Raw genomic sequence first — 14283 nt, 5'->3', positions numbered from 1 at the left:
TGGTTTGATCTTCTTGCGGTACGAGACACTCTTAGAATTTCTCTCCAACACCACAGTTCAAAAGCGTCCATCTTCCTTATGGTCCAGCTCTCACATCCATAGGTTACTACGGGGAATACCATTGCTTTAACTATGTGGACCTTTGTTGCCAGTGTGAGGTCACTACTCTTCACTATTTTATCAAGATTAAGTCATTGCTCTTCTCCCAAGAAGTAAATGTCTTCTGATTTCCTGGCTGCAGTCTGCGTCTTGAGGTAATATTTGCACCTAGAAATACAAAGTCTATCATTGCCTCCACGTTTTCTCCCTCTATTTTCCAGTTATCAGTCAGTCTGGTTGCCATAATCTTGGGTTTTTTTTAATGTTTAACTGCTACCCAGCTTTTGCACTTTCCTCTTTCACCTTGGTGATAAGGCTCCTCAGCTCCTCCTCACTTTCAGCCATCAGAGTGGTATCATCTGCATATATAAGGTTGTTAATGTTTCTTCCAGCAATTTGAACTCCAGCCTTGGATTCATCAAACTCCATATGGAAATTAAATACACAAGGGGGGCACTGTACTTCTCAGGCTGAAAAGCACACCTATTTCTAAGAAACTGGAATTAATGTCTAAAATGTGCACATATTTATACTATTTGGAGTTGGGCTGTTGTGCATTTTCCAGGCTGTAAGGCCATGTTCCAGAAGCATTCTCTCCTGACATTTCACCCACATCTATGGCAGGCATCCTCAGAAGTTGTGAGGTCTGTTGGGAAACTAAGCAAGGGAGGTTTATATATCTGTGGAAGGTCCAGGATAAGAGAAAGAACTGTGTTGTCGAAGGCTTTCATGGCCAGGATCACAGGGTTGTTGTATGTAACTCTCACAACCTCTGAGGATGCCTGCCATAGATGTGGGTGAAACGTCAGAAGAGAATACTTCTGGAACATGGCCATACAGCCCGGAATACATACAACAACCCAAAGAAAGAACTCTTGTCTGTTGGAGGCCAGTGTGGATGTTGTGATTAATCACCTTGATTAGCAGTAATGGCCTTGCAAGCTTCATTCCTGCCTTTGTTCTGAGGTGTTAGCTGCCTCCCCGCATTCTGTTTTCATTTCTGTTCTTTATTTACTGTCCTGATTTTAGAGGGGTTTTTTTATACTGGGAGCCAGATTTTGTTCATTTTCATGGTTACCTCCTTTCTGTTGAAATTGTCCACATGCTTGTGGGTTTCAATGACTTCTCTGTGTAGCCTGACATGGTGGTTGTTAGAGTGGTCCAGCATTTCTGTGTTCTCAAATAATATACTGTGTCCAGGTTAGTTCATCAAGTGCTCTGCTATGGCTGACTTCTCTGGTTGTGTTATCTGCGGTGCCTTTCATGTTTGGGCGATGCTGCGTTTGTAGACTTGTCCACAGCTGCATGGTATACGGTGGACTCTTGCAGAGGAGAGAGGATCCCTCTTGTCCTTTGCTGAACACAGAATTTTTTGGATTTTCTTAGTGGAGTTCTTTTACAGAAACTAGCAGCTCGGGGGGGGGGGGGGGAGCACAATGAAGTTCTGCGCATGCGCACCAGCCATCCTTCCAGGCGGGGAGAGAGGAGGCGACTGGAGCCTCTCGGCGTCCATGGCAACGGCTTGGGCCTTCCGGAAGAGCGAGCACTTCCTGTTCCGGTTCCTCCTTCCTGGCCGGCGTGGGGGCCGAGTTCGGGACGGGGCGCCATGCGGCAGCTCTCACCGCTGCCTCCCCGCATCCTGACGCCCCTGCCGGGCCTGCTTGTGGCGGCGGCGCTGGCGCTGGCGCTGCTTCGCGGGGAAGCGGCCCCTGCTCCGCGGCCCTTCCCGCAGCCCCACACCCCGCCGCCTAAGCGGCCTTTTCCTTCGGCGCAGTCAGGCCGCGAAGAGCTCTTTGAGGCCTCTCCGGACAGCACCGGCCCTCCCGACGCGGTGCCCAGTGGCAATGGGAGCAGCAGCAGCAGCCTGGCCGCTGTGCCGCCCCCTCCCCAGGCCAGCCCGCCCATGACCCAGCGCGCCCTCTCCGTGCTCGTCCTCGCCAGCGCCGCCCTCATCGTCTACTTCGTCATCCGGACCGTCCGGTGAGCCCGAAGGGAGGGGCGGGCCTCTCCACCTTGGCTTCACGTTCACTGCTACGCTTAATGCTGTTGGATCCCGAGAGTTGTAGTTTTGCAAGACCTTCCTCTGATGCCTCACTACAGCTCCCAGGATCCCATAGCAGTGAGCCCTGGCCGTGGAAGCGGGATCCCTCGAAATCCCAGTTTGGGTGCAGCTACACGGCAGAGTTAATGCCATGCCTCCATGCTGTAGAATCGTGGGAGTATCTTAGTCAGAGGTTGATTCAGGCATAGGCAAACTTCGGCCCTCCGGGTGTTTTGGACTTCAACTCCCACAATTCCTAACAGCCGATAGGAATTGTGAGAGTTGGAGTCCAAAACACCCGGAGGGCCGAAGTTTGCCCATGCCTGGGTTGGCATCAGCCACCGCTTCTGAGGGCCAGATCTATTCTCTTCTGCCCACCTTTCCTTTTGACCTCTGTAAGGATCTCTTTTAGACTCTGATTCAAAGCCTGAGTGTCTTTGTGATGAAGTCTGATAGGTCTGATATGAGCATAATTAAAGATTATAAAATCTGAAGTAGGCTGTAGTTCATGACCCCATAATGCTTCCAATCAGTTTGGTCCCCAGGCCATAGAGTCTACCTTTGGTCCTTCATGAGGATATGTGTATACAGTTGGAGTGCCTCATGCACTGATTCCACATCCTAGGATTCCACCTTGCATGGTGTGAGAATATTCTCAAAATAATCCGAAAGACAAACTGATTTTGCCACTTTATATTAGGGATACCATTTTACTGAACTATTGTATGTAACAGGACTTGAGCATCCACAGATTTTGATATCCACTGGCAATCTTGTAACCAAACACCAATAGATACCCAGGACCCACTGTATTCAGTCAAAGTTGTTACCTGCAACAGATCATCATGATGTCCTCTCCCCACAAAATAATGTTGTGTTTACCTCACTGCTTTTGTATTTTATTTTAAATGTGGAGAGCTCATAGTCCTCAGACACTTCAGTTTTCAAAAGCTCAAATTATTATGGGCAGTGGCAAAGTCCAAAACATCTGGCATGCAAAAGAGTTCTATTTCTGCCTTTCACACTGGGGTCCCACATATATTTCATATACAGTTACAGCACTGTGACCGCCCAGTTTAACTGCCATTGTTCCATTATCTGAAATTCAGAGGTTCATGGTTTTTGAGGCTCTGAACTCTTAATATTATTCTCCCAAAATTGCCAATCCCAGGATATCATGGCATGGAACAATAGCAGGTAAAGTGGAATAATAGTGCTTTAATTCCATTGTGTGGAAGATACTACTTTCAGCCTGCCTTATAAGACCGTGGAAGTTAGCTTTATATGTACATGTCTTCCCAATTGATCTGGACAGTTATGTTTGGTGACATATGGTATCCACAGGGACATGTTACTGAATTTATCATGAAAGACAGGAAACTACAAGCAGTCCTCGAGTTACAAACATCCAACTTACAAATGATTCATAGTTAATAATGGGGGTGAGACACAGGAAGTGAGAAAAATCTATCCCCAGAAAGGGAAATTCACTCATGTGAGAGTTAACATAGGGAAAAGGTGTCACTAGTGAAGCTTTATCACCAATCCTTGTTTCCACAACAAGCCAAATTTTTCAAAATCCAGTGATCACAGGGGCAGAAAGTGAAGTGAAATCCTCTGAACAGGGGCACAGACAGCGAAACAAACACTCCAGGAGTATTAACCTCTCCTTATTCTATGCAAAGCTTAAGAAATTATGCTGGAAGTACACTTTAAAAATGTACCTGTTCCGACTTACATACGCCTACAGAACAAACCTACAGAACCTATTTTTTTTTGTAACTTAGGGACTGTCTGTAGATAATACTGAATCCTTTTGAAATGAATCATCTCCACCAGATGTTTCTATAGAATTGCCCTGGACAATGTACAAATTGTGGATATGCAAAACCATAGATAATAACTATTGAAATAAAAGACTTCTGACCCAAGAATTACAATAGAGGACCTAAATATTCCTAAAAGAGACATATTTTGTTGGGTGTGGATCAATGAAGCTGCAGACATTGGTCCTGGAAATAGGGGAGTCCTACTGTATTTGAATAAGAGGCAAGGATCCCCCTGTTAGTTATCCTGCACCTTTCAATGCTTAGTAAACTGTGAAGAAAAGTTTTATGTTGTAAAATAAAGTTTGTATCTTCAGGTTGTCTGTTGCCTTATAGCAACTCCATGAATTTTTTAATGTTTTCCCTGGAAAGTTTTACTCTAATAAATCTACTTAGTCTTGTGAGACAACCGTATTTATATGTAAAGTGTTGGATTAAATTCAGATGTCAGTTCCAAGTAGGAAACATGGCAAATCCAATACTCAAGTTTGAATGATGCAATTTGTCTCTTTCTTTAGAATTGCTAATAGAATTCTGTTAACCAAGGCTGCTTTTGTACCAGCAGCATTATGACCAAACTACACTAAAAAACAAATACTTCCTCTGAAATATAGGCTACAGCATCTATTACTTTTTGGTGGTCTCTCATCCAAGTACTAACCAGACCTGTCTCTTTTTAGCTTCCAAGATCAGATGGGATCTAGTATCTTCAGAGTATTTAGGCCTTCACTGCACAGAATTCAGCCCAAGGCTTCAATTTTATCTTTACCTATACAGATATCTTCCTAATTGGAACTTTCCTGAATTACCATGTCTAAAATTACACTGATGGAATAAGTTCTGGTGACCATAACATTTATCCAATTCAGACAAAGCCTATAAAAAATATCATGTCATTTCCCCTAGTTTTGGCATTGATGAAATCGGCGGTTGGGTGAAATGCTTCCCAGTAAATCACTATCTGCAGACAGAAAATGGTGAAACTTAGATACTGATTTACACTTTGGTGAAAACTGAGCCTAAATTGTGTTGTTGATGCATTCTAAAACTGCAAATAGAATACAAAAAAGCATTGATCCCTTCCCTGCTACTTGTATTTCTATAACTTTGGAATTCAGGAATCACATAGTTAAATTATTATTTATTTACTTTTTATTTATACCCTGCCTTTCTCCCCATGGGGACTTAAGGCTGCTAACAGTCCCACACTTTGGTCATAAATTGGTTGTTTAGATTCTATTCAGATTTACAGGTTGCACAATTAACTTAGTGAATTTGCTGGCATCACATGTGGTGATTGCCAGAGGCTTACATTGCTATAAAGAGGATTAGACAAATACATGAAGGATAATTTATATATTAGTCATGATAATTAAGTAGGTTTTCCACATTCAGAGCTAGTAGAATTGTAAATGACATGCTGAGGACAAACAAATTATGCGTGCCATAACTAAAGCTTTCTTGGTCTGCTCCTGGCTATCCTCAAGATGTCTATAGAGATGGAGAACAATTTTATTGAAAAATAAAAGGAAAAACATGCAAAAATCTTTTCAGCAATGTTTTGCTGTAGGTTTGATTATATTCTCATTTATGTGTTGACCTCTCATATAAGTTGAGCACAGGTTTGATTGCCAATGTTTGTGGAATATGGCTTGTAGAAATTGACTTCCACTGACCTTGCCCAGCCTTCCAAAAGTTGAAAGACAATAGACTCGATTACCGTACAAAGGATTGCGTGAAGCCCCTTCTACACTGCCATATAAAATCCAGATTATCTCTTTGAACTGGATTATATGGCAGTGTAGACTCACGTAATCCAGTTCAAAGCAGATAATATGAATTATCTGATTTGATGATATAGATCAGGGGTCCCCAAACTTTTTAAGCAGAGGGCCGGTCCACAATCCTTCAGACTGTTGAGGGGCCGAATTATCATTTGAAAAAACAAACAAACAAACAAACAAATTCCTATGCATACTGCACATGTCTTATTTGTAGTGCAGCAACAACAACGACGAAAGAATACAATATTTAAAAATGAAAACAATTTCAACCAACATAAACTTATTAGGATTTCAATGGAAAGTGTAGGCCTGCTACTGGCCAATGAGATAGTCAAGTTAATTAGGATTGTTGTTGTTGTTGTTGTGTGCCTTCAAGTCATTTCAGACTTTGGCCGAGCCTAAAATTAATTATTTATTTACTGCATTTATTTACAGTAGAGTCTCACTTATCCAACACTCGCTTATCCAACGTTCTGGATTATCCAACGCATTTTTGTAGTCAATGTTTTCAATACATTGTGATATTTTGGTGCTAAATTCGTAAATACAGTAATTACTACATAGTATTACTGCGTACTGAACTACTTTTTCTGTCAAATTTGTTGTTGAACATGATGTTTTGGTGCTTAATTTGTAAAATCATAACCTAATTTGATGTTTAATAGGCTTTTCCTTAATCCCTCCTTATTATCCAACATATTCGCTTATCCAACGTTCTGCCGGCCCGTTTATGTTGGATAAGTGAGACTCTACTGTACTACATTTATATCCCACCCTTCTCACCCCGAAGGGGACTCAGAGCAGCTGTATGTACATACAATATATTATATTATTAGCATAACACAATATTAGCATTATATATTACTATATTGAACTATACCACTATACTATTATATAATATGTAATTTATAACATATAATTAATATTATTATATGGTATTACTATTAGTATTATATTGTATAACATAAGATTATTATCAATATTATATGTATATACATTATATTATATTATTAAAACTGATATAAAAATATTATATTATAAAACTGAGGGCTGGGGCCAGGTAAATGACCTTGGAGGGCCGCATCCGGCCCCCGGGCCTTAGTTTGGGGACCCCTGATATAGATTATATGGCAATCTAGAAGAGCCGGAGAAAGAAAGTCTCTCTAAATGGAACCTTTTGTTCTTAAAAGTTACTTTGTCTAGATTTTCGGAGATTCCCACCTTTTTTTTCAATTTTTGACTTGGGTTGGAGGCTGTTTATGTGGCTGCCAAGAAAACTAGGGGGAAAGAACACCAGGTTCTGTAATCTCTTCTCTGTTTAGATAGATCCTACTCCAAATGTACATATATTTGTTGGTATATGTTCATTTGGTGTAGCATTTACTCGTAAAATGACATTTTGATAAAACTGAGCGTGTCTTCTAAAATGTAACTAGCAAGGACCTTGATAGAAAGCTGTATCTTGTTAGAAAGTCTGTTTGCCCTCAAGGAATAGCCTATTTTCTGAATACATGATGTTCAAAACTGCAAGCACTCCTTAATTTTTTTAATGTCTTAGTTTCATGAAACACTGAACTAACAACAAATAAGTAGTTTGATTTTTCTCCCCTACCCCAACTCTGTTATTTGCCTAAAATATTCTTTTTCGTAAGATATATTTCACCAGAGTAAGTTTAAGTGTCCTTATGCGTAAACTTGCGTATTCAGGACAAGCGGCTACAGACAGGACAGAATATGGACAAACAATGGTTTCTAATTAGCAAAAGGTTTAAGAGGGTGCATGTCACCAGTTTATTTATATAAACTGAATTAAATTTTGGAGTAAGGATGTGTCAAAATTGGAGGAAGAAACATCAATAATTTAAAATAAGCAGATGAGACAATGCCACTAGAAGAAAATAGCAAAAACTTGGAACAACTATTAAGAAAGGTTGCAATAGAACGTTCAAAAAGAGTATTATTACTTACACATCTTAAACAACGATCACACATGATTTTCGTAGCTTTAAAGTTCATAATGAAGACATCAAAATAGCTAATGTCAATCATCAGTAAAAATGGAGGCTGAAATCAAGAAATCAGAATAATAATTGAATGTGGAAAGGCAACAGTGAAGGAGCTAGATAAGATCCTACACTATAAAGATGTGCCATTGAATATCAAAACCAGGATTGCCCATCAGATTTCTATATATGAAAATGGGGCAGTGAAGAAAATTGACAGGAAGACCTTCAGTTCTTTTAAAACAGTGCAAGAGGGAAATTCTACAGAGAAATTGGCTGCCAAAAAGTTTTTTTTTCAAAAGTCCTAATGCAGATTGGTCCTGAACTTACTAGAAGCCACAATGGCTGAATTGAAGTTTTCACACTCTGGCCTAAGCATGAGAAGATCTGACATATTAGAAAATACTATAATATTTGGTAAGGTAGAGGGCAATGGTAAAAGAGGGAGGCTGCTTTATAAGTAAATACAGTCAGTCAAGGAAGCCTTGGCCCTGAGTTTGCTGAACCTGACCTGGACTGTTAATATTCTCCAATTAAAGTTTCCTGTTTTAAATAGTTTTTAAACAAATCTTCTTTCATACATAAGACCCCTAATCAATTCCCTTTTTTGTTTCAATTCATTGTGCATAAAGTGGAAATAGCCTCCTCATCCAACTGTTGTGTATGGCTACTCTTGAGTTTAATAGAGCACCTAACGACAGCATAAACCTGTTCATTCTCAATTAAAAATGTGACTAAATATTTAAATAGGTGTGTATAGGACTACAAAATTTAAATGTTAAGAAATAAGATGTTAAATAGTCTAATATGTCTGTATTTGTCCATCATACATTTTTTGCAATGGCCACACAGTGTTTCTGACATGCCACTGCCAGTAGGTGTTTATTGCTATTAGTTTGTCAAGGTTTAATGTTTTTACTTCAATCACAATTTTGAGAATTTTCATCTCAAGGTTAAACTAGACACACTTGGATAGTTGTCCAGTATTGTATGCTTTGTACTCCAGCTTCTCTATAAACATAAGCGGTGGTGTGATTTGCTTGCAATCATGCATATGACTTGAGGGTTCTATCAAAATCTGACTTTAGGATTCTATCAAGATCTGCTATCAGGTATTGCCTGCTTTGAATATTGTTCAGATTCTATATACAGTAAGCATAACCATTGACATGATTTGATTGCAGTCATACAGTTTGACTTAGGATTCTATCAATATCTGCATTGGACGAAAAGTAATAATTTTTAGTATTGCATGATCATTTCGAGATGTAAATACCCTAGTACATGTTGCTCTCTCTTGGGGTCCCAGCCTTTTAATGGTAATGGCACACCTGTTTTTTATTAGACATTATCTTGTTTTTTGTATTATTTATTAAAGATATAGAATTAGAGCACCCTTCATTGTTTTTCCATCACTGAAGGATTATGATCAGGCATGATATGGTGCACAATTATTTGTGCTGTTTAGTTAATTCAAATATTATTTTTAAAATATTGGTATCATTGTATAAAGCAGTGCTATAAAACACTTCTTTTACCTAACTATATTAGCTGATTGTTCAGTTGGGCACTTTGCTTTCCCAAACAATGTTCCAGCAATGTATTATGCAAATGTGTCACTCTGACTGAGAAACATGCTCCCTTTACAGAATTGTTCAATATTCATTTTGCCTTCAGTTTTGGTGCCAAATACAGCTTTTTGTTAAGAACTTTGAAAATTTATCTAGTTTCTTCAAGTGAGTGATTGAACATATATTAAAGTGCTAAATAGTTTCAAATGTTTTTAGATTATCAATTATTTTGCTAGTTTTGATTTTAAATAGTTATAATTTTTTTAATTAATTTTGTTATGACTTGTACAGTATTTTAATAAATATTTTTAAAAATGTACAAGCATTGATTTTTCAGCAGTTTTATTATTTTGTTTAATAGTGGAGATTTTAAAAAGCGTGTGCATAGAGTGATGAAAGCTAGTGCAGAGGGAGATCCTGAGGATTGAGGCAAAATAACTTCTTATTCCAAATATGAGAATATTCTGTTGATCAGCCTACATAGTTTTGAACTACGAGTTACAAACATCCAACTTACAAACGACTCATAGTTATTAACGTAGGTGAGACAATAGGAAGTGAGAGAAATCTACTCCTAGGAAGGGAAATTCATTCCTGGAATAACTATCATGGGGAAAAGGTGTCTCTACTGAAGTATTATTTCCCATCCTTGTTTCCACAACAAGCCATTTTTTCCAAAATCCAATGATCACAGGGACAGAAAGTGAGATGAACTCTTCTGAACAGAGGCACAGACAGCAAAGCAAACCACAGGGGTTTTAACCTTTCCCTAAGCTATCTAAAGCCAATATATAGATATTTTTGACTGGAGTTACAGTTTAAAATGTACCTGTTCCAGTTTACATACAAATTCAGCTTAAGAATAAACCTACAGAACCTATCCTGTTTGTAATTTGGGAACTGCCTGTAATTTCCTTCCCTCTGAAGTCTACAGATTTCCTTCATTTTCAATAACAAAACCAGATTCTCCAGAAGTTGAATTGAAATACTTAGATTTTCATGTACTGTTTAGTTCAGGGTCATGTTTAATAGTCTCACATTAATGTTATTTTCTTTGCTAAAAGGTATAATGCTTCATTCTCAAAAATTGTTATCTGGTTGTTTAGTTAGACCTGCAAACTTTGTCAATACCACTTTATTTGTTATAAATGTAAGACTGGTGGTATGTTAAAGTACTTGTGCATCTTAATGTTCATGTCATCTTTTTATGTTATTACATTTTTAGACTTAGACGAAGAAATAGAAAGACAAGGAGGTATGGTGTTCTGGACACAAACATAGAAAATACAGAGTTGACGCCATTAGAACAAGATGATGATGAAGATGATACAACACTGTTTGATGCCAATCATCCTCGAAGGTTTGTGGTTAGGATTCGGGAATATTTTGCAGTAACAGAGAAATAGTTGTATGGATTCATATTCAAAAGCAAAGCACACTGTATTGATAAAATGAATACTATGAACAATTAGGCACATCATTACATACTTTTAAATTTAGAAATTACTAGGTTATTATACATCACAACTTCCCAGGAAGGATGAAAATCATATGTGTAACATCAATTCTGCATCATTCCCTTTCCTTAATTATCAGTATGAGAAATGAATCTAATCTATATATATATATAATGTAATGTGCCATTTTACTATGGAGTAAACAACAAAACCACTCAACGAAATCACACTAAATTTGGCCACAAAAGATATAGTCATCCAGTCTATGTCTTTCAAACAAAAAATCCTAGGAAAATAGAAGTCCAGATTAGAGGAAGAGGAAGAACTGTTTTTTTCCCTTGCTTCCAGTTAGAAGGGTAGGCTCCGCCCACTTCATCTCCTAGCAACCAACTCAGCCAGAATGGCGCCCAGGGCCTCTTCACTCAGGCCTCTTCCACATTGCCTATAAAATACAGATTATCTGATTTGAACTGGATTATGTGGCAGTGTAGACTCAAGTTCCTCCCACACATCTATATAACCCAGAATGCCAAGGCATATAATCCACAGTATCTGCTTTGAACTGGATTATCTTGAGTCTCCACTGCCATATAACCCAGTTTAGTGTGGATTTTATATAGCTGTGTAGAAGGGGCCTCATATAATCCAGTTCTAAGCAGATAATATACGATTATAAATATAATGTATAATAATGACTATGGTATAATAATACAGAACAATATAATCTCTAAAATCAGGACAGTAAATAAAGAGCAACACTCTGAAAACAAGGGAATTCCAGAAAAGAATCAACCAGGGCCAGCTAACACCTCCCAACAAAGGATTTGCCTAGGCAGAAAGCAGCTAGGCTTTGAAGCTGCAAGGCCATTAAATGCTAATCAAGGTGACTAATTACAGCATTCCTGCTTGCTGCAATGAGACTATTCAATGCTGTTCAACCTGGCCAACCAAGAATTCCACAAAGTAGAAAGTGGCCAGGCTTGCAAGCAGCAAGGCTATTCAGTGCTGTTCAACCTGGCCAACGAAGGATGCCCCTATGTAGAAAGCAGCCAGGTTTTGAAGCAGCAAGGCTATTCAGTGCAATTCTAGCAGCCCAAAAAACTATTTCCCTAGAATGCAAGTACCCAGCCCTCCAAGCAGCAAGCCTATTCCATTGTATTCCAGCTCACCAAACAAGGATGTACATAAGAAGAAAACGGCCAGGCTTTGAGGCTGCAAGGCTATTCACTGCTATTCCACCTGGCCAACAAATGATTCCCATAAGCCACAGCAACTCGTGGCCGGGCACAGCTAGTAGTTATGTAAAAATAATTAATGTACACTCATTTTAATGTAGGAATCTCCTTTGTACTCTTGTTCTCAGAAATAACAAATTGTTACCTGACTATCCTTTAACATTTGATTTTAAAATATATTTATCTAATGTTCTACAAATCATGAATGACTGTGTGGAACTGCATTAATCCCATGAGTAATAACTAGTTGTATACATAGTAAAGTAAGTTTGAAACTGCATGGTACACTGGTCTGAATACTATAACTCTGGTAGTTGTAATTTTAGAAAAAGAGTGCATATATTGTTGCAAAAAAAGTTGTTGGAATGTAGTCTTGATCGCAATCAGGTCAAGATTTTTTCTGTCAGCAGGCATTTGGGCAAGGATAAGGGGCAGGCTTTAGGGTTGTGTATAGGATTGGGGGCGGAGACTATGAGTTTTAAAGGCTATTTTAAGTGTATTTATTATATTCAATCTGTTTTTACCATGCTGTATTATTGTTTTTTTACTTTTATATTATGTTTTTTATACTTGACTAAAATGTGGGATTGTTAGCCGCCTTGATTCCCAACAGGGAAAAAGGCGGGATGTAAAGAAAGATAATAATGGGAAAGAAATTAGTTTAAGTGGCAGAAAAACAATAAAAAATGAGTTGGGTGTGAATCATGCTTAGAAAGAGGCACAAATATGCTAATGGATCACAGTTCTTGAACCTATCTCTCAGAAGAATTCCGTCCTTACCCTTTAAATGAGGGAGAAATTATTCTGATCCCTAATTCAGAAGGTTTTGGATCAGAAATTTTGATCAACTTTATTTTGGCACAATTGTGGCAAATTAATGCAACAAACGAGAGGATCAACAGTATTGGGATTACTGCCAAATGAAATAGGGCACATTTATTCTTTTTCCTCCTCTTCATAAGAGGAATAAGTTCCTTTTTCTATGGAAGATTTTCAGAACAAAAGAGTGTATAGAAAGTCTAGTTTTGCCTCATTAAGGATTCCTATATCTGGGAACTGAACTTTTAAATAGTGTAGGAATGAAGTTTGCTAAATACTAGGTATTGCGAGGCATTTCAGATGGAATGTGAAGATTTGTTTTTTGAAGTTTGTCAAGGTTTCATTTGAACAGATTATATTCAAATAACATTTTTCTTTTTTCTTTTTTTAGATAAGTGCCTTTTGAGAAAGGGTTTCAATTGCAGAACAACAGAAGAAGGTGGTTCAAAAGGAATAAGAAGCCAATATTGGGACAGGGGGTATAAACATGATGTATATATATTATGGTATCCTTTAGTTTGTTGCAATAAACTCTTAACATTTTATTCTATTTTTTGTATATACAGATTTATTTTCAGTTAAAGTCTATGGAAATAGCACACTAAACTTTAAACCTATTTTAAACAGGGTATTTTCTGTTCATTTTCTGTAATGTGGTCTTCTCTTGTGAGATACATTTGTGAGTTTCTTAGCCAACATTTTTAAGTATGTCAAATGTAGTAATTTATTTATGTGATTTTTTTTGCAACAAGTCTTTCATTTAATAGCACTGTCTTGCCAAATTGAATCACTTGTGTCTCTGAGGAGTGTTGATTTTTTTAAATGGGAAGGTTAACGTGGATATACACTGTAGATCTGTGAGAGTGATGCAAATAAATGTTTACAGTATTCATAATATTGATCACTTGTTATGTATTTGTTGTTGTTAGGTTTTTTGACTCAGAAATGGAAAGAATTTTCAGACATTTCACCCAAAGAGCTACAACCAGATTGTTATCTGAGGCTGATTACAAGGAGCACATGGCTTCCTTACAACAGCTCCAGCAGCTATGACAGTATGGCATATAAAGCCGTATATGACTTGCACTAGGCAATCTGAAAGACTGCATCTTCTCATATCAGTACGTCTAAGTTCTGAAATCTCTGGGATGATCTTATTTTGGTCCCTTCATCCTCAACCCTATTTTTGTGGGTGCATGGAATAAAGGTTTTGTGATGACTGACTCCAAGCACTAGAATTCTGTTCCAGTTGAGATTATACTAACGCATTTCTGGTCTACCATCAGCAAGTGAAAACTATTTTAATGGGCCTTTGAAAACTGCAAAAATTTCTGATTTCATTTATTTTAATGGAAATGTTTTAAATGTTTTAATATATTTTAATTGTGTACATTGGATTGATAATATGGATCCTTGTCCTGGTGTTAAGGTGCCTCCTCACATACATG

General features: G+C 38.0%; 1 protein-coding gene across 1 annotated transcript; it reads left to right on the top strand.

Annotated features, from left to right (window-relative positions):
• The first annotated feature begins 1607 nt into the window (after positions 1 to 1607).
• Positions 1608 to 13736, top strand: fam174a (family with sequence similarity 174 member A). Its single transcript, XM_003222985.3, has 3 exons — positions 1608 to 2079; positions 10550 to 10684; positions 13227 to 13736. Exons 1-3 carry the CDS (start codon positions 1706 to 1708, stop codon positions 13228 to 13230), a joined length of 513 nt encoding a protein of 170 aa, XP_003223033.3. The 5' UTR covers positions 1608 to 1705; the 3' UTR covers positions 13231 to 13736.
• Positions 13737 to 14283: the final 547 nt, after the last annotated feature.

Source organism: Anolis carolinensis, chromosome 2 (genome assembly GCF_035594765.1).
Source record: "Anolis carolinensis isolate JA03-04 chromosome 2, rAnoCar3.1.pri, whole genome shotgun sequence".
Lineage (NCBI taxonomy): Eukaryota > Metazoa > Chordata > Lepidosauria > Squamata > Dactyloidae > Anolis > Anolis carolinensis.
This window is presented reverse-complemented; position numbering and strand designations above follow the sequence as displayed.